At 44.3% G+C, this 21,824-nt stretch overlaps 1 protein-coding gene across 3 annotated transcripts in view; it reads left to right on the top strand.

Moving 5' to 3' along the window:
* The window catches only part of CD226 (CD226 molecule), a 75,000-nt gene that overhangs the window by 39,787 nt on the left and 13,389 nt on the right, over positions 1–21,824 (top strand). For all 3 annotated transcript variants that reach the window (XM_055129357.1, XM_012935134.2, XM_055129358.1), the window contains exon 3: positions 5,851–6,198. In XM_055129357.1, coding sequence (XP_054985332.1) covers positions 5,851–6,198 — 348 coding nt within the window. The remainder of the gene's footprint in view (positions 1–5,850; positions 6,199–21,824) is intronic.

The following is a 21,824-nucleotide window of genomic DNA, read 5'->3' as shown; positions in this document are numbered from 1 at the left end:
CCTACCCGCTGTACTATTGCTCCAGCCTAACATTGCCACTAGAAAAGATAAAATCTCACCATTTTCTAGAACATGGGTGGAACTTGAGGGGTCATGCTAAGCAAAATCATCCAGCAGGAGAAAGACAAATACTGGTGATTCCACCTGTCAGAGGGCCTTGAGGAGCCCAAGGACAGCAGACAGAGCTGAGGCGAAGGTAACGGTTGGATGCCACCGAGAACTCCACTGCTTCACGGCTGCAGGAACACAACATGGTGCCACTACTTTGGAGGGCAGTTTGGCAATTCGTTCTGTTGCGGACATAATTATTACCAGAGGACTCAATTATTATATTCCTTGGTGTTTATCCAAAGGAATTGAAACCTTATGTCCACACAACACCCCCACCCCAGCACACAGATGTTTATGGAAGCTTTATTCATAATTTTCAGATGTTGGAAGCCATCAAGATGTCCTGCAGCAGGCAAATGAATAGATAAATGGTGGTACACTCAGTCAATGGGGGGTATTATTTAGCAATAAAAGGAAATAAGCTGTTAAATCACAGAAAGATTTGGAGGAAACTTAAATGCACCATGCTAAGTGAGAGTAAAAATCTGAAAAGACCCATTTATATGCACTTCCAACTCTGATCAAGGTAGAATGATGGATAAAGTGAAAGGTTAAGGGGATTAGAAATAAGGGGAAAAATAGATGGAGTATTTTTTTAGGACAATGAAAATAGTCTTGAGGGTACACGAATGATGCATATAGTCACAATACGTTTGTCTGAATTCATAGACTGTACAGTAGAGAAGAATGAGGCCCTGGTAAACTGTGGTGGGCCTGGGGGGTTAGGTGGCGTTTGTGCTGTGAACTATTCCCTGCACCCTGAAGGGTGTCTTCGTCACTGGGGGTGGTCCCCCTTGCTCTCCACACCTGCCCTCAGTGCACATGCACACACTCCCGGGAGGAAACCCTTGGCTCTCCTTCTAACCTGCTCAGCCAGGTGTTGCCTGCGAATCAAAGTTCAGATTTAGGCTTGATTTTGATGGAGCAATAGAGGGGGTTTCTGAGACTAGAGGAGGGAGACAGCCACAGAAGAAAACAAAACTGAACCAAACCAAGCCAAGTGGAACCGAACCAAACTAAGCCAAGCCAAGCCAAGCCAAGTCAAACCAAACCAAACCAAATCAAACCAAACCAAGCCAAACCAAGTCAAACCAAACCAAGCCAAACTGAACCAAACCAAGCTAAGTCGAACTGAACTGAACCAAACCAAGCCAAACCAAGCCAAAAAAAGCCAAGTCAAACCAAACCAAACCAAACCAAGCCAAACCAAGTCAAACTAAGTCAAACCAAGTCAAACCAAGTCAAACCAAACCAAGCCAAACCAAGTCAAACCAAGTCAAACCAAGTCAAACCAAACCAAGCCAAACTGAACCAAACCAAGGTAAGCAAAACTGAACCGAACCGAACCAAACCAAACCAAGCCAAGCCAAGACAAGCCAAGTCAAACCAAATCAAACCAAGCCAAGCCGAATTGAACCAAGCCAAACCAAGCCAAGCCAAACCAAACCAAGCCAAACCAGCTCAGCTAAGCTGAACTGAACCAAATCAAGTCAAACCAAGCCAAGTCAAATCAAACCAAACCAAACCAAGCCAACCCAAACCCCAGCATCAGGGACACCGGCTCTCTAGACAGCTGAGGGCTAGTAAGCGAGACCTGCTTTAGTAATCAGAGTCCGGCATTGCTCACAGGGATGTTCATTTATTTTTTTTTTTTCACTTCACTTCTTTTCTTTTTTTTTTTCATTGCTCTTGGTTCTTATATTTTCCACCCTCTGGGCTTCCCTCTGAGGTCATCTTTGATTCATACTATTCCTCATTTTGGCTACTTTTCTCCTCCCTGCCTCTTTTCTCGTCTTACTTTGCCTTTAATGTCTCCTTCATTTCCTTTGAGCTTTTAATTTTTAATTCTTTTTTCACGAAACCCTCCCCATTGTTCTTGCGTTGGCCTAGGACTGAGAGATAATATATTTCCTGCATGCTTATATGTGGGTAAGGTGTTACCTGTGGTAAAAACTTGTTTGGCTGCAAGCGAAACTCTCCAAGTGCTGCGGTTTCCCCTCTCCAGCATCTTGACACACAGGACCACTTCCTGAAGAAGCCCCCGCTCAGTGGAGGCGAAGTGCAGACACCGGGTCTTCCGGCCCAACAGAGGGAAAATGGCAACGCGGATTGCTCTCTTCTTGGTGCGGTTTCTCTTCCCTCTCCTTCTTTCCTCTCTTCCTTTCTTCTGCACAGGAAGCCAAGAGTGCGACGACAGGCCAGCCCTGACCCCATTGCTCACACACAAGAAGTAAGCCAAGTTGTTTTGCGCCACACGTTCTCTCGATGACCCCATAACTGTCACTGCTTACTTAATTAAAAAAAAAGTTTATTTTTATTTCCTTATGTACTGGGCCTCCCAAGCAGTATTCTGGGGGGTCAGAGACCACGCCCAGAGGTGTGGGGCCAACTGGGCCAAATGTTTCAATTCATGGACCTGAAGATGCAGAGTTGATTTGGCCTTGTGGTGTCGGGGTGATCTGGTCACACCTGACGATGTTGACGGGGGCGGGGCGGTGGGAGCCTTGGTGCCAGGGAGTCCAGGCAAGCTGCTCTGACCCCCGTGCTCTTTTCCCAGTTCTCTTTCCCACTTTAAACAACGGTCAGCAGTTCTTGTCAGTAGAAGTAAAACTGGCAGTTGATAACCGCTGCACAGATGGGTGTGCGATCACTCTCCTCATTTAGAGAAACACGTGCATTCCCTTGAGCACATTCTTAAGCTGCTTGGTCCCAAGATCCCTGTGTACTCTTAATTCTTTTTTTTTTTTAAATGTAGTACAACATTTAATATGAGCTCTAAAGTCAGCAGATTTGAAAGTGAATATTATGGTCCATATCTCTAGCACTTATTCTTTTTTGCTGAACTGAAACTTGAAGCCCATTAACAGGCAGCACTCCATCTCTCCCTCTGCCACCCAGACCTGACAGCCGTCAGACGTCCTTTGTCCTTCATGCCGTGTTTATCCTGTGACTGGCTCATTTCATTGAGCATAGCATCCTCCAGGCTTTTTCATGCTGCCCTGCATCCCAGCGTTCTCCTGCTTTTTAAAGTATGCGTAGTATTCGGAGGCTCCTGTGTGCCACATCGTCTCTGTACTTTCATCCATCAGTAGACCTTTAGGTTGACTCCACAGCTTGGAGACAACGCTTGGGAACAACGCTATGGTAAACACAGGGCCGCAGCACTGCTTTAGATCTTGATTGCTGTTGTTGTTTTTATTATTATTATTGTTATTATTTTGGATGAATACCCAGACGTGGGATTGCTAGAGCATATGGTCGTTTTGCTTTATTCTAATTTCTGAGGAACTTCCAGGTTGATTTTCTTGGAACTTCGCCATTTTATATTCTATTCCCATCAATAGTGCACAAGGATTTGAGGTAACAAAAAATACAATTGTCTTTTTCGGGAGAGAGGGGCTGAAGAGAGAGTATAGTGGGTAAGATTCTTATCTTATTTGTGGCCAATCCAGGTTGATTTCTGATGCCACCTGGCTCCCCAAGTACCACAAGGAGACATTCTTGAGCGCAGAGCAGGAAGTAAGCCCTGAGCACCACTGGGTGTGGCTTCCAGACCCAAACAGTTGTCAAAAAAAAAAATGCTGCAACAGGTGTGATAGCTCATTGTGGTTTTGATTTTTCACTTCTCTGATGATTAGTGACAAGTGACATTGAGCCTCTTTTCATCTACCCGGTGGTCATTGAATGCATTGTTTAAAGAAGTGTCTAGAGATCTTTTTTTTTTTTCTTTTTGGGTCACACCTGGCAATGCACAGGGGTTATTCCTGGCTCTGTACTCAGGAATTACCCCTGGCGGTGCTTAGGGGACCATATAGGATGCTGGGAATCGATCTTGGGTCGGCCGCGTGCAAGGCAAACACCCTACACGCTGTGCTATTGCTTCAGCCCCAAGAGATTTTTAAAACCCATTTAAAAAATATAGTTGTCAGTGTTTTTGCCAAAATGCAGATATTGGTTTTTGGAAGGCGTCTCTTATTAGACACGTGATTGAAAAAAAAAATCTCTGCCCATCTTGTAGGTTTTTTTCCCTCACCATTGATGTGCAGAAACCTTCTAGCTTGATTTAATTCACTTGTCCACTGTTGCTACATGGGCTTTAGCTCCATATCCAAGAGATCATTGCCAAAATCATAACACTTTCTCCCGATGCCTTTTAGGAGTCCTACAGTTTTATGTCTCTAAGTCTTTGATCCACTTTGAGTTGGTTTCTATGCTTAATGTATGGTATAGGTAAGAATATCTACTCATTATTTTGCAATATGTTTATCCAGTTTTCTAGCAACATTTGCTGAAGTGTTTATCCTTTCACTCTGTGTATTCTTGGAACCTTTACTGAATATCAGTGACCGGATACTTGTGGATTTATTTCTAGGTTTTCTTTTCTCTTACATTTGTTTATCTGTGTATCTGTACTCTTGTTCCATTTGATACTTTAACTGAATATAATTTTAGAGTATACCTTGAAGTCAGAGTAGGTGAGGGCATCAGCTTTGTTCTTTTTCCAGCTTGTTTTGGCTATTCATAAGTGTGTTTGAGAGTTTCTATACGAATTTTCCAATTTCTTCCTTCATTTTCTTAAATTTCATGAGAATTCTAAAGAGTACTTGTTACATGGCTATGTCTGTAAATATTTAATGTATTAGAAATTAAAGTTGAGAAAAATTTAAAAGATTAATTTATAAGACAGCAGATCCTAGCAGCCATCAGATCTGAAAAAAATTGTTGCTTATTCTAATAGAATGGAATATATATATATATATATATATATACACATATATACACATATACACACATACACACATATATAATCTTTGGAGGTTGTGTACACATACACACACACATATATATATATGTATATATGTATAATCTTTGGGGGTTGCATACTTAGCAATGCTCATGGCTTATTCCTGGTTCTGTACTCAGAGGTCACTTCAGGTGGGACTGATGGAAAGCAGAAGATAAGGGATGGTGGGAATTCAACCTGAGTGGACCGTGTGCAAGGCAAGCATCCCACCCAACTGTCCTATCTCTCCAAGCCCCCAAATATATATTCTTACAGAATAAGAGTGAAAAAATTAATTTACATCCTAAAATGACAGGTCAACCTTGCAGATCTCTGAGAGACATAAGGTCCTTTCAACATCCTTGGAATATCAGATGTATACTGATTCAGATATTTGGTGATTATCTATTAAGTATTCTGTGCTGCAAATTCCACCAATTGTGGTAGGAGAAAGGAAAAATATGACAGAACTTTCTTGGTATCTAAGAATTGACACCTGTATAAGAAAACCTACATAACTGTGTAACTGAAAAATGATATCTGCAGCACAGCAGAGATGACTGACTTTGTGTGCCTGAGTGAGTGTGTGTGTGTGTGTGTGAAAACTAAATCTTAGTCTTCATGATCACAATTTGGATATTTGATTTTCAATCCTCGTACTTCTTAGAACAGACCTGTAAATTCATCCTCTTGATGTGATCACAACTGAGAAAAGTACCGGGGGTTTCAGTTACATTTCTTGTCATCTGGTTAACCAACAGAATATGTGTGATCAGCCATGTTCTTGTTTCTCTTTGTACAGCAGCCTCTTTTGAAAGACATTTTCCCCTCACAAAATGTCATCTAAACCTATCACTTTCCAACTGATGAAAGTATGATAGAAACTTTGAGGTGTCTTCTACCTTACACTCACCAATTCGAGGACCTCAGTATAATCATTGGCTTTTCCTTTGCAGATGATTTTGAGGTCATAGAGTCACCAAGTCACCCCGTGGTTTCGGCACCTGGGAAAAATGTCACACTCACCTGTCAGCTGCCTGTGAAATGGCCAGTGGAAAAAATTACCTGGGAGAAGATCCAGCCTCATCAGATCGACCTCCTCACTAGCTGCAACCTCTCCCAAGGGAGAAGTTACGCTTCCAAGTACCACAGGCAGCTGTGGAGTCCCTGCAGCCCGGGGAAGTGGGAAAGCTCCCTCACCCTTCCCCAGGCCACAGAGTCTGACTCTGGACTTTACCGGTGTGACTTCAAGGTCTTGGCAGTGGAGAATGCAACCTGTGTGATCAGATTGACAGTGGCGTACGGTGAGTAGTCACAGGGGGCTTCCAGAGTCAGAACTGAAAATAAAAAATAGGGATTTTTTTCTGTCTGTTTCACCATCCTGTTGTTCAAAAGCTTTTTAGTGCTTGAAATGTGGTATGTTATCAATAATCGAATAGTAACCTTTTTATTTATTTATTTATTTTTTTGTGGAAAGTTACAAAAGTTTCAGGTTTAAGTCTCAGTTATACAATGCTCAAGCACCCATCCCTTCACCAGTGCACATATTCCACCACCAAGAATCACGGTATACCTCCCTCCCTCCCCCCACTTCCCCAGTCCCCCACCCAGCATGTGTAACTGGTAAATTTCACTTTGCTTTCACTTTACTTTGATTGCATTCAATATTTCAACAAAAAATTCACTATCATTGATTTGGAGTTCCTCCCCCCTAAAGTCGACCTGCTGAAAAGAAAGCATTTGGTAATTTGTTTTCTTGAATGGTAACCTTTATCTCTCCCTCTGGCGGGGCATTGACCACAGATTTTATACCCCATCCACCCCATTTTTTGACATTTTTAAAGGAAAACACAAATCAGCAAATCTAAACTATATGTGGTATTCATATCCTCTGGATTTTATTCGTGCTATTTATTTATTTTGGTTTTGGGGCCACACCCAGCTGTGCTCAGGGCTTATTCCTGACTCTTGGTTCAGGAATCTCTCCTGCCGGTGCTCAGAGGATCGTATGTGGTGTGTGGGATCAAACCTGAATTGGCCACCTGCAAGTGAAGCGTCGTATTTATCCTAGCTCCGATTCCCGCAGCCTAGGAGTTTTAGCTGAATAGATCTTGCGTCCCTCTCGCATGACAATGACAGATTGGTTGACGAGTCAGTGTGGAGTTGAGTGGAATTCAATAATGTGGCTGCTAGTTTTCAAATAATACTCTGGAGGGCTGCGGACAGAACCTTACCAAGGGGCTCCCAGCTCACAACTTAGCCTGACGTGACGGCAGCTTCAGACCTCACGGAACCCAGGAGAGAACCCTACGTGTGACGGTCCACTTGTTGAAGAGCACTGTAGAGAGGGTCTGTAGACATCTGCGAAAACCTCGGGGTAGGAGGAAGGTGGTGTGGGTCCTCCTATGGCTTGATATAATAGCTGCTGGTGTGTTTATTTCCCTCCACTCTCTCTCCCTAGCTCTCTTTCTTCCTTTACTCTCTTTCCCTTGCTTCTCGTGGGCTCACTTACCCGGGTTTGTGTAGCTTCTCGGGGCCAGGGCTTCTTTAGATTGATGATTCTCTTTTGTTTAGTTTGTTTGGGGGCCACACCCAGCTGTGGACTTGGGCTGGTAATGCTGCCAACTCACGTTTCTTCTTGCAGTGGGCAGGAAGGACGGGCTTCATGCAGCAGGTGTCTGAGAAAGATGCTTTGCTGTGATGGATGGCATGTGTCATCTGCAACCCCCTCTGAGTGCCAAGCCTTCTCTGTTCTCCTGTAGGAGCTGCTGTGGCAGAGACATCCATTGTTCTTGGGACTTGGTAGGATATTTGGGTGAGAGAAATCAACTTTCTTCATTTTAACTGCAGATTTCAGTCCTTAAGATATTATGAAAACTGTTTCTCTCTTAAAAAGAACCCTTGAATTATGGAAGTCTTTTGACAATGTGGCCAGGAAAAAGAATAAAAAAAAGATCAATTTCTGTTCAGGAAAATGTCACAAACAATCATTTTCCTTTTTTGCTTTCCTTCCTTCCTTCCTTCCTTCCTTCCTTCCTTCCTTCCTTCCTTCCTTCCTTCCTTCCTTCCTTCCTTCCTTCCTTCCTTCCTTCCTTCCTTTCTTCCTTCCTTCCTTCCTTCCTTTCTCTCTTTCTCTCTTCCATTCTTCCTTTCTCTCTTTCTTTATTTTTTGCTTTTTGGGTCACACCTGGTGATGCACAGGGGTTATTTCTTGCTCATGCACTCAGGAATTACTCCGGTGCTTGGGGGACCATATGGGATGCTGGGAATTGAACCTGGGTCGGCCTCGTGCAAAGCAAACACCCTACCCACTGTGCTATCGCTCCAGCCCTGGCAATCATTTTCAGACACATGAAATTAGGGACTGGAGAGATAGTACAGAGGGTCGAGCCTTGCACAAAGTGGACTTGGGTTCAATTCCTGGCATCCCATGTGGCTCTCTGAAACCACCCAGAGTAATTCCCAATTACAGAGTCAGGAGTAACCTCTGAGCATCACCAGGTGTGGCACCCAAACAATAACAAAAGCAACAACAAAAACAATAACAACAAAACCCCAAACACATGAAATTAGATTTTGTCCAATATATGGTGGAGAAGTAATTATAGACATCATAGCTGATAAGGAGCATGACTGCAGGAGAAATTGCTTAAGTCTCACAAATTAATAAAACTATCTTTCATTTGCTGAGATGTGACCAAGTTTCTTGCTGAAACTTCTTTAAAATGAAACCCGTTCTCTGAATATTTCTAAGCAGTCCATAAAATAAGGCTGGCTTAAGGTGATGATCAGTATTGTTAGTTTTGAGCACTCAAAATATAGTTTTTTTGACAGTCAGTTGGCGGTTTAAAGAATATCAACTGGGTCTGTTAATAGAATGTTGACAGAAGATGACTGCATGTTAAATTATTTTAAAAATAATTGTAAGACTGAATGTGAAGAAAAGTCAGGTGAAAAACAAAATGATTTATGTATTTTTTCAGATGGAATTTGATTGCTTCAAATCTTGAGGATGTCTGGTTAAAAATCAATATAGGGATTAAAGCAGAGAGACAGGTATAAGATGTGGAGCAGATTTAATTTATTTTAACTGTCAAGGGAAAGGCAGTTGTGACACAGATTTTATAAACTGCTATGCATCCTTTTGTTACTTCCTTGTCTGGGATCCGAACACTTTCAGACCTCATATTCCATACACATGGGGGCTCTTCACCTGCCAGCTCCCCGCCTGTTTTCATGCCCAGACAGGCATCCGAGGTCACCCAGAAGATCAGACAACATCAACCAATCCATCATAGAGCCGGGCCTTGATTTATTGAACAGAGGGAGAAGGTGGCAGTAGCAGGAGTCAGACCCAAATTTACTATTGACTTTCTTTGTTGAATGAAAGGCAATACTTTCTCCTGTCTTCGTGCTCAGGACCTGGGAATAGTTTTAGATGGTTTTCTGAGTTTGAAATGTCTAGACCACAGGTGCAAGGCCTGGGGACCAATGCGTGTAGACGAGCAGAGTCCAACAGATCAACCGTAGAGAGGAACGTGAGATGTATTGGATGAAGGCTGGGGGAACTAGGAAGTATGTGTGTAGGTGATTGCAATCTAAACACCAGGCATATACTGAGATTCTGGGTTCTGGTTTAGAATAGAAGGAGGTAGGTTCAGTTAAATGTTAATTTGTTGAAGTTATGTATCTCATATAATGCCACTGGAAATCATCGTCAATTCCTGATCAAAGATGACACAATGGCAATCAGTAAAGTGAAAGTCAAACGGTTGAAACTAGAATGAGCAAAATATACTAAGTTACCAGATGACCGGATAAAGAAATTATGGTACATCTACACAGTGGAATTCTACACAACCACAAGGATAAATGAAGTCATGAAATTTGCTTATAAATGAATGGAGAGTGTCATGCTGAGTCAGAAGGAGAGGAATAGACATAGGAGGGCTACACTCATTTGTGGAATATGAAAAATACAGATTATTAAACTAATAACCAAGGACAGAAAAAACAGGGGCCAGGAGGACTGGTCCACGGTTGGAAGCTTGCCACAAGTATTTGGGGATCAGAGGACAGTTAGGATAGAGAGGAAACCATATGATAATAATAGTTGGAAATGATAACTCTGGACAAGAACTGAGTGCTAAAAGTAGGTAAAGGAATAAACATGATAACCTTTCAGTATCTGTATTGCAAACCTTAGTGCCCAAAAGAGATACAGAGGGAGATAGAGAGTCAGGCAGAGAGACAGAGAGAGAAAGAGAGAGAGATAGAGAGGAAGGGAGGGAGGGAGGTAGAGAGAGGGGGAGAAAAAGAGAGAGAGGGAGAGGAAGGGAGGGAGGGAGAGAGAGGGGAGAGAAAGAGAGAAAGAGGGAGAGAGAGGGGAAGAGAGAGAGAGGAAAAGTGCCTGCTGTAGATGCAGGTGGCAGGTGGCAGGTGGCAGGAGGGAAGCTTGGCGATGGGACAGGTACACTGGTGGAGGGGCGGGTATTGGAACATTGTATGACTGAAACCCAATCATGATCAACTCTGTAACTGTGTATCTCATGGTGATTCAATTTTTTAAAAATGTAAAAAACCCGAACTTCAGTTGCCATCAGCAAGGCACAGACTGATCTCTCAGTCCAGGCTCGCCCCTTTGCATATTGGGTCTTTGGGCCACACGCAAAAGTGTCTCCTGGGAAATTATGGATGATGCCTTCTCTGAGTGGAAAATCAGACAGGTGCTTTCTTCTGGGCTGATGCTGGCGAGTGAGCACTCAGGCTGGTGACGGTCACAGGTCCCTGGCCCACTTCCACTGCCCACAGCGGGTCTGGAGGGAAGGAGAGGGAAGCTGTTGGCACGAGCCGAGCATCTCGACTTTCTCGTTCTTTCTGCGTTCTCCTCTCCCCGATCAGCCCACTCACTTACACACTTACCTCCGTTCTGATAGCGTCTCAGCCAGATCCCGCCAGCTTTGCGATTTTTCTGCATTAGTTCAAACGAATTCCATGTCATCAAACCTTTCAGCATTTTGAATTTTCTCACTTTGTAACCTGGAAATTAAAACCCTCAAGTCATGTAAAAATGGCATCTATTTGCAGTGGTCTAGAGTCTTCTATTAGAAACTGCTTCAGATTAGGGATTATGATTTTTTTTAAGTTACCAAACTCTTTTTTCTAATAGACTAATTTCTCTGCAAAGATTCTTCACATGCTAGTATTTCTCCATAGGAGGGAATGCTATGTATGTTGTATGTGCATGATATGTATGCGAATGATATGTGCATGACTGAGAAAGGGTGATGTTCCATCAAAAATGGACAAATGGAAGAGACCAGCTGACAAATAGTAGTGGGGGTCTAGAGTTTCCCTTCATGGCAAGAGTGCTCTTCACCTATGTGTGAATTCCCCAGGGGTCGCTGATGGAAAACATATCAGGACTACTGGTATGGAATCCAGAAGGCATAGCAAAAGCAAAGGAATAAGGAATATTGTTAAAAAATAATAAGAAATTATTATTAAGAGCAAGGATTGTTAATAATAGAAATATTATTAATTAAATATTAGAATTATTGACCTTAATAACATTTACACACATCATATTCACTAATCTCAAGTAGATTCTAACAAAGAGTCTAGATCATTGCAAATAGATGCTGCTATTACATGACTTGAGCGTTCTAAGTTCCAAGTTACCAAACTTGAGAAAATTCAAAATGCTTACTGGCTCGATGACAGGAAAATAATTTGCACTAATTCTAAGTTCTAAGTATTCATAGTAAAATCAAAAAATCCTAAAGCCATATAAAATCTGGCCACTTCAGTGCCTATATTTGTATCTATTTCAGATATGGGATAATTTAATTTTTTATTTGATGTTTATTTATTTCTAATTTTATTTTTAATTGAATCATGAGATACACAGTTACACAGTTATTCATGATTGGGTTTCTAACACCCATCCCTTCACCAGTGTACATTTTTCACCACTGATTTTCTCAGTTTCCCTCCCTTTACACCCCACCTCCTTGATGACAGGACTTCTGTCTCTGTCTGTCTCTGTCTCTCTGTCTCTGTCTCTTGCTCTATTTCTATTCAGTACCTGCAATACTGGGACTGAAAGGTTGTCCTGATATCCTCTGCCTCCTCTCGGTGTATGCTGAGTCTAATCTCTGTGGGCTTGCTCACACAACCAGGACCTTGTCTGTTGATATCCACCACTTCTTTGCTTACACTAATCGCATCAGCCTCTTCCCCTGTGGTTTTCACCTTTGGGCCAGTGAGCTCAGGTTCTTCGTGATGCTCTCTGCTCCTTGGCGTCTGCCAGGGTCATGGCCATGTCATTGCTGATGATAATTTGTTCTGTTGGGATAATTATAATATCAGGATATGTAGCCTATAGGTAGGCACGTGTTAAATTGAATAATCTAAAAGTAATGACAAGCTAATTCCAGAGACATGGAACTGCTGAGTGATCTAATGTGAAGTTGAAGTGATGGCACTCATAGGAGGCACATGGTTGAGTGTATATTATCAGGCCATATACCTAAAGCATGTTCTCAGTGACCGTCCTTAGAAGCAATGCTGGTTGGTTGATTCCTGTGACTGCCCTTCTCTCATTGGACTTGTTTGCTCAGCCTGAATTTCAATCGATTTTCATGAAATTTTCCTCACCATAGGGGCCGGGGAATTCACATCCAGACAAATGGCGCTATTTTTATTACCACTTAAAGTCCAGAGTCTCACTTATTGGAACGACCTGCCTAATGACTCCAAATGCAAAAAACCGACATTAATTCTTTTATGGGTGTGCATGGAATTTTTCATTTTTAAGCATCTGGGAATTTTTAACAGCTTGTGGTTGTCTCTTAGAGCCTTATTAGGAACTGAACATAGATGATTATGTAAAGTTTCCCCCAAAGACAAGTAGAAAATTACTTTAAAAAATTTTAAACGTTCTTATTTTAACATTCATGGCATTTTCATTCTTAAGAAATGTTTTAGTTTTTAAGTGTTACAATCCAATTAGTCACACAAGTATTTTTCACTCTCACTGAAGTATTTCAAAGATGTACTGACCTGACTTTTGACAAATATTCAAAGATGATATAAGAGATTTGCGGGGGATTACATTATATCTCAACTTGTAGTCATTATTTATGCGGAGATGATTCAGACACATTTTAAAAGCCCACTTATTCTATAGAAAAAAAATTTTTTTTGAGAGCTGAAAATATGTTTTGCAATCCTCATTAGTTGTTCCGAAGTTTACTTCCAGGACAAATTCAATCTGTCTCATTTCCATTGAAACTCAAAAGTAGCTGTGGTGTTCGTGATCTCTAAGGAGAAGAGTGGCGTTTATTAGGCTCACCAGAGCAGCACGATGTATGGTTTGAAATGCTGATACTCCGGGTTGGGTTGATGAAGAGTGAGAAACAGTTTCAGCCCAGGTGAACAGTGAGTGAAATGGAAAATAAGAAGATGACAGACACGGTAAAGATTAATGTTGGGGTATGAAGATGACATTAACAAGTGATAGGATATTTTCAAATCAGGGAGGCCCAAGGACATGACGGATAAGCTAATGACCCCCAACTTTGGGCGACATGGGAGGCCAGTCTCTAGGTACAGAAAACAGAGACTTCTAACTGGTGATTATTGTCCGGATATAAATGCATATTCAGCTTTTCTTGCCATGGAAAGAGAACTTAGAAAAATTCTTCACCCTTTCAATGTATGTGCTCACACAATTGTGAGTCAAGATATTGGTGAACACTTGTTAGGAGGAAGAATGAACACATTATTCAATATCCTATATGGTAAATATTCAGTAAAGACACGGGATAGTATGGGCAATTTTCCACTCGTACATGTAAACAAATTCCCAAATACTTTCATCAAAACATATTGTTTTGCTTTTTAGTTGACTACTAAGTTGGAGCGATAGCACAGCGGGTAGGGTGTTTGCCTTGCACACAACCGACCCGGGTTCAATTCCTCTGTTGTTCTCAGAGAGCCCGGCAAGCTACCGAGAGTATCCTGCCTGAGTAACAGAGCTGGCAAGCTCCCCGGGGGCTATTTGATATGCCAAAAATAGTAGCAAGTCTCACAACGGAGATATTACTGGTGCCCGCTGGAGCAAATCGATGAATGGGACGACAGTTGTACAGTGCTATTAAGTTCCTAATTCAGTAAAGAAGGGTATTAATTTTGAAATCAAGTCAAGCTGAAATTCCTTTTGAAAATCATTAACATTTTTTAAAAGGTAAAACTAAATAGGTAATTAGGCAGTAGAATTTAAGATGTCAGATTTTGAAATTATTATTAGGTTTTAAAAATTTTTACAGCCAGGCATTAGTTTGTGTGTGTGTGTGTGGGGGGGCACACCCAGTGGTGCTTACTCCTGGCTCTGTGCTCAGGGATCACGCCTGGCTGGGTTGGGGGGGCTGTGTAGGGTATCAGGGATGAACCTCTGTGAGCCACGTGAGAGGCCGTGTCCTACCTGCTGCACCGTTGCTTCCACCCCTGCGAGTGGCTTTAATGAAAGGAAACTAGAGGTCTCACATCTTCACTCTCAGAGGTTATTTTTCACCTTGGAACGAGGCCAACTCCTGTCCCTCTCCGGCATAGGGAGATAAGGGCTCTCTCCTCCTCCTTGACTACCCCCAACGGAATGACTGACCGATGACACGGAAGATAGAAGTGAATCCAGAAAGGGAAGAAATGCAGGGAGCCAAGTCAGGAGGACAGACTGAGTCCCCAGAAGGAAAGCCGGTGTTTAGAAAAAGCCATTTGGTTTATGTAGAAACAGTTTAGAGGCGATTAAAGACCCCGTCAGTTAGGGGCTGGTGGGAACGGTCTGAAAGGACAAGGCCCTCTTGCCAGCCAAGGGCCAGCCTAGCAAGCAGCCTCTCCATGGACAGCAGTCTGGGACTGACCGTGCTCTTCTGCACAGGGATTCACTAAGGTGACAAGACTGTAGCTTGGGACAGTCTGACTTAGGATATGCAAGCAGTCTCCATTGAGTAAGAGATGGTTAAAACCACTGAGGTAAGTGCTCAGGAAATGTCAGACTAGGAAGTACATGCCAAGAGTCCTGCCAAACTGGTTCTACATCCTTGGGCAGTGGGGATGAGACTAACACACAGACACAGACACAGACACAGACACAGACAGACAGACACACACACACACACACACACAGACTGTCCAAGTTTTAGAATTGCCTGGGCAACATTCAGTGTCCTCACAGGGGGGTATTTTTTCAATACAATATTTCTTCCCTCTGGGTTCCCAGTAGGAGGGAGCCATTGCTTTAGTTGGCAGATACATGAAGGACAGTTCCTCAGCACATCCATATTTAATAGGCACAGGAAGAGCAGAGACGGGGCCTTTCACACAGCCAATCAGCACGCACCCTTAAAATATAAAGCCATGACAGTTTCCTGCTCCATTTTCCCCATGTTTGCCTCTATATTAGAGAACTTCAACTGTTTTATTCTATTCTTTTGTGGGCATATTTATGTCATCTATTCTATTCTTTCTTGGGTGCATATTTGCAATATATTCTTTATATTCTAAGACCCAGACCATTTTTGCCCAGGGGAGTATCTATCCCAAGCTTAGGGGGTTTGTTAGGGGGATGGTTTAATGCGGAATGGATGAATCATCTACAATGGTTCAGCGAGCCTTGAATTTTTTCTTGATAACATGTAGTGAACTGAAGTTGTTCACCATTCTTGGAGTGGGTGTAATACCACACAATGGAACTATGTGCACATCCAATATTGTGTGATAAAACTGATTTGAACTAGAAACTCAACTGCTTTCAAGTGCTAAAAGTACTTATGTCATTTGGGAAGCTGTTTTCCATCAAGAGAGGCCAAAGTATTGCATTAAAATTTGTATGACTGGGTTGAAAACTTTCTTCACTGGCTTACTATATAACCACAGTGCAATTATTTAGACCTCTCCATTAAACTATGAGAAGATTTAAGAACCTGAGACTACTACCTTAATTTTAAGAAAAAAATATATCTTTTCATTCAGAAAAAAGTTAGAATTTCATGTCATGGTCCTTTAATCCTCTGAAAATAATTTTCCTTGGACCTTAGTACTAAAGAACAGGGAAAGGTTTCTGAAATACAGAATATAAAATTGATTTGCACAAAGAAAGTTAACCTTTGAAAATTTGGAATAATATTACCAGAGCAACACCCACTAGCTACATATTTTAGGCAGGAAGGAAAGTTCAACAGACTTGAGGCTACTGTAATTCCAGTGGTCTTCCAAAGCCAAATGCTTTGTACCTTCTCATCAGACAACCCCTTCCTTTCCTGTGAAATGTGAATCTAGCTGAAGATGTAACCAATTCTTTGTTGTACATACAAGTTCAACATAAAATTTCACCACAAGAAGAATAGAAATGAGCCGCCTATTTATTTATTTGTTTGGGGGCACACTTGGCAGTTCTCGGGGTTTCACTCATGGCTCTGCACTGAGGGATCACTCCTGGCAGTGCCAAAGGGCCATATGGAGGTCCTGGGGGTGGAACCTGGGTCAGTCTCGTGCAGGGGAGACACCCTACCCGTTGTGCTATCTCTCTGGGATAGGATGCTTATTTAACTCTAATTTTAAATGCCAAAATATAAGTATCCTATTCACAATCATCATCATTATCCCATTGATTGTCAAATTTCTCGAGCAGTCTCAGTACTGTCTCCACTGTCTCCATTCATCTTAGCCCTGAGATTTTAGAAGCCTCTCATTACTCATTCTTCCCAATGGTGCCGCATTGGAGGCTCTTTCAGGGTCAGGGGAATAAGACACATCATTGTTACTGGTTTTGGCATATGAATACGCCACAGGGAGTTTGCCAGGCTCTCCATGCGGGCCGGAAACTCTCGGTAGCTTGCCAGGTTCTCCAAGAGGGAGAACTAAGCTATAAGATGTCAAGTGGCCTCGAAGCCCAGTCCTGATCTGAGCAGGCTTGGAGATCTCAGCATTTTAAAGAAGAAATTCATAATAGTACATCATATTCAAACCTTTAAATCACCTCTATGTATCTTTCCAATTGCCACCTCAATATTTATCCTTGGTGTTGATTTTGTTGTTGTCCCAAAAAAAGCATAGTATATTTGAAATAGCAAGCTATCATGAAGTAGTATGCTGCCTGAGCCTATGTGCTTCTTGCACCCACGTGGCCTAGAACATGTGATACCGAGAACATGTGTCTCCTGAATCTCCCCTCTTGAGATTTGTACTTTCATGCTTTTGTGTCTAATGCTGGAATGTATCTAGGGGCTCTCTCCGTCCTTGGGGAAGCCCGCATTCTCTCTTGACCATATTACTCTCTCTCTCTCTCTCTCTCTCACTCTCACTCTCTCCCTCTGCATCTTCAAACACCCTCCAAATAAATCTATCTACTTACTGCTTGTCTACTCCTGAAATTCCTTCTTTGAGACAGGAAACCCGAGAGCCCTGGGTCCCGGGTGGCAGAGGTAGATCGGGAGAAAGTGACCATCTTCTCCCCACTTCACATGAGCAACCCGTGGGGACCACTGACATCACATGAAACTTTAAATGTCATATTTGACATTTGAGCAAAGTTTGGAGGGAAGTTATGGAACTGAGAGAAATATAAAAACCTCCTGCCCCACGCCTGGCTGTCTTCACTGGGGCCTCTCAGAGGGGCATTTCCTTTTGTTCTCTCTCCTTTTGGGTGTTGTGGTTTGCAATAGAGGTACTGAGTGGCCATAGTGTTAAGTCTCTAGTCTACTTTCAGCACACATCTCCCTTCCCTAGTGGGTCCTCCAACCACAATTTACTTGGTGTTCCCTTCTCTATCTGAGCTGCCTTTTCCCCCAGCATGTGAGACCAGCTTCCAAGTCATGGAGCCAACCTCCTGGTCCATATTTCTACTATTCTTGGATGTTAGTCTCCCATTCTGTTATTTTATATTCCACAGATGAGTACAATCTTTCTATGTCTGTCTCTCTCTTTCTGACTCATTTCACTTAGCATGATATGTTCCATGTTGATACACATATGCCAAGTTCATGACTTTATCTTTTTTAACAGCTGCATAGTATTCCATTGTGTAGCTGTATCAATGTTTCTTTAATCAGTCATCTGTTCTCGGACATTCCGTTTTTTCCCAGATTGTGGCTATTGTAAACAGTGCTGCAATGAACATAGAAATGCAGGTGTCATTTCTACTATACCTTTTTGCCTCTCCGAGATATATTCCCAGGAGTGGTATTGCTGGGTCAAATGGGAGCTCAATTTCTAATTTTTTGAGAAGCGTCCATATTGTTTTCCAAAAGGGCTGAACCAGTTGGCTTTCTGTGGCTTCAACAAATCACCACCTTATGTGGGGACACAGGTGGAAAACTGGTGTTGCACAGAAAAGAAAGTAAAAAATCAGAATCCAGGGGCTGGAGTGATAGCACAGCGGGTAGGGTGTTTGCCTTGCACATGGCTGACCCAGGTTCGATTCCCAGCATCCCATATAGTTCCCCTGAAGACAGCCAGGGGTGATTTCCTGGGTTCAGAGCCAGGAGTAACTCCTGTGCATCGCTGGGTGTGACCCAAAAAGAAAAAAAAATCAGAACCCAGCCATAACATTGTGTGCATGACCTCAGAGGGCTGAGTAGAGTGACTGCCAGGTGTACACACGGTGATTTGCGATGCTTCTACTTATCTTTCATTCACAAAAAGTGAGCTGCTTTGTGAGAATTAGAGGTGAACCCAATGTGCAGACTCTATAATTCACATTCTTCTCTCTTCCTGTGCTTTTTGGGGACACGCCATGGTGTGGTTACCAGTTGGGGTCCTACACGTGCAAGCCCTTCCAACTTGGGCCACCTCCTCAGTCCCTTTCGCCCCTCTCTTTTTAATGACCTCCCAAGGCGCATTGGAAAGAGAATCCAGGTCAGTGAGCTTCTCTTGCGTGTGTGGACAGGTAGGTTCTGAGTTCCTCGGCGCCTCACTCTCAGACTCATACAGGACACGCCCTAGTGCAGCTCTGTGGGAAGGCGCAGCCGTCTCTCCGACAGGAGCCGCTGCAGGGGTCTGTCACTCAGCCGTAAATACTGGTCACAGGCGGAGACCAGCCCGAAAGATCACAGGCCTGAGTAAATTATTCGTTTATATATCCCACGGACGCGCCTTAAATTGTTCAAACTATATTTATCTTCCCCGATGGGAGGGGAAATGTTGCCTTTATGGTTCAGGACACTTTTGCCCTCCTATGAATCAATACAGCAAGGGGATGGACCCTGAAAGACTTTAGCCAAAAGTGGCAGCTGAGAAGGGATAATCGTTTCTCCACGAAGACGGGCCCCGAGGGCTGCCAGCCCTCCCCCTGCCCCCCTCCCCGGCATGGCAGAAAGGTCCCCACACCTGCAGCCTCCCTTGCCCTTCCTTCAGGACGTGGTCAGACCCCAGAGGGTCCCCTCATTCGCGGGGCAGCCTGCCCCTTTGCACGTCAGAGGGGGCTCGTGTCAGAACAGCACTGGCCGTTGGCCGGACTGACGGGAGCTGGAATGTTCAGGCCTCTGGGCAGGATTCATTTCTGGGCTTTTCCCCTTATTTCTTATGGGAAAATGCATGCTCCATGTACAATTTTTTTTCTTTTTAGCCATGGTGAGTTACAGATATCCAAAGTTGAGTTTCGGATATTCAGAGTTCCAGCACCAGTCCCTCTCCTTAGTGCCAACTTCACGTCATCTCTGTCCCCGTCTCCAGCCTGCGCCCCTCCCCCCCACCCAGGTGACTGTCATTGGGATCTCATGCTTTTGGTTTTGTGGCTTCTGGGGTGCAGATACAGACATCGCCCTCGCCTCAATACCTCCCGTGTGTCTGTGTACGTGTGCAGTCACCCTGGGTCCTTCAGAACCATGGAAGTGCTCAAGCGCTGTGACATAGTAAGGAGTGGTTGGTCTCTGCCCCTTGTTCCTTTAACGAGGCCCCTTCATCCCATAGTTCCTTCCCCTCACTGACGCTGGCATCCTGTGCTCAGGTACTTCCAGGACCTTGGGAGTGAGCGTTTCTTCGCTTGCGGGAGGTGCTTGATTCACGGGGCCGCTGTCCGTGTTCCCCAGGCGCCTAATTCCAACAGTCACGGCATCAGAGTCCTTTTGTGCTGAGTGACGTCACCAGGACTGAAAACTTTGGGATAGCATCAGGCTGGCAGGCGGCTGCTAAAAGAGTCAGTCGTGGAACTGGAGGGCTAGACGTTCCCGGGCCATCCTGTCATCTCCCGGGAGGTGAGGAGCTGGGAATGGAGCCGACGGCCAGCGGCCCATGCTTTCATCACACCTGAGAAATAAATGGGGTCTTCGTAAGAGCCCCGAGTGACAGTGCTCTGAGAACTCCCAGCTGGAACTCGGGAGATGCTGGCCAGGAGGCATGCCCCCCCCCACCCAGCGGGGCACGGAGGCTCCCTGTGGTGCTGCCTCTCTAGGCCCCCCTGTGTAGTGTTCACCCGTGACTGAGTTGTCTCTGTTTGGGGGCGTGGGGGGTCCCCTCAGCACTGCTTAAGGAATCCCTCCCGGCGATTCTCCGCCAGAGGGGCGTGCACGGCTGAGTGCAAGGGCTGAAGGGTGTGGTACTGGCCAGCCCTGCCGTGCAGGAGCCACCAGGCTGCCCCATGACACTCGGGGGCCACAGGGCGTCTAACGGCTCCTGGCGGGGGCGGGGGACGGTGTCCAAGGCTGTACCTACTGATTCTCGGGAGAGCCGTGCACAGCTGGGAATGGAACTGGGGTCAGTTCCCACTCGAGGTAAGTGTCCTAACCCCCGCACTGTCTTCCCGACCCCGAGCTAGAGCTCGAATAGGTCAGTCATAGTAAGGGAAGCGTCTGCCCGGGTTTCGAGGGGATAGTTAAGACACCATTGAGCCTGAGAAGGGACCAGGGGAATCGGGTTTACAGGGGTGGGTGAGAAGAACAGGAGCTACGGCAGCTATCGGCCGTGTTTTCCCGTAGGTTCCACAGCTTGTTTTCTCAGAGTTTCACTGAGAATGGCGATTTAAAAAAAAGATTGAGGCGACATGATTTACAATGTTCTCCATGGCTAATTTCAGGAGTATGATTTCCCAACACTCGGCCCTGCCCCAGGGCCCAGTCCTCCTCCACCAAAGCTCCCAGTTTCCCTCCCCCACCCCAGCCTGTCTATGGCCTTACCACCGTCCAGCACGACTTCCTCTCCCAGAGTGACCGCAGTGCACCTGTCCCCAGCCCTTGTCCCATGCTGAGCCTTGCCAGGAGACCGGTTCTCAGGCTCTCAGTTCCTTTGGCCTTGGGAATATCACTCTCGAGGCTTCTGAATAACCACACGATCTCCGTAGGTTACTATAATCGTAGCTGGCAGATCACTACAGTTTTGGGCATTTTCTTTTTGGGATCAAACCATCATTTATAGAGCTTGGACATTTTTCCATAAAGCCCAGGGAAATGATTGGTTTTAACTCCAGAGGGTATCGCTTAAAATTTGGGGTTTGTTGTTACCTTTGAAGCTTCTAATTCATCGATTCTATAATTGAGCTGTAAGATGCAAATTCCATTTCTGAAATTTTACTCTATCTCATCGGCAGTTTAGTCATTGTTTTAGGGGGTGGGTTGTTTGGGTCACACCTAGCTGTGCTTGGGGATTACTCCTGGCTCTGTGCTTAGGGGCCACTCCTGGTGTTGTTCAGAGCACCTCACATGGTGTCGGTCTTTTGCAAGGCAAGTGCCTTAGCCGTGCACTCTCGGACCCTGGCAGCTGACATTCTTGTTTGAGCTTTCGCCTCCTTCTTTCCTTTGCGGTTGCTGTGATGACTGTGGGGAGGATTGTGAAGGAGTGAGGGAGTAGCATGACTGCAGTGCGGGGGTCAGCGTGTGGCAGTGCTAGGGATGACACTCTAGCCCCCAAGACTACAGGCCAGGGACCTCGGCCGTGG

The sequence above is a fragment of the Sorex araneus genome, chromosome 2 (assembly GCF_027595985.1).
Source record: "Sorex araneus isolate mSorAra2 chromosome 2, mSorAra2.pri, whole genome shotgun sequence".
Lineage (NCBI taxonomy): Eukaryota > Metazoa > Chordata > Mammalia > Eulipotyphla > Soricidae > Sorex > Sorex araneus.
The sequence above is the reverse complement of the archived record's forward strand: the minus strand, read 5'-3'. Positions and strand labels throughout refer to the sequence as shown.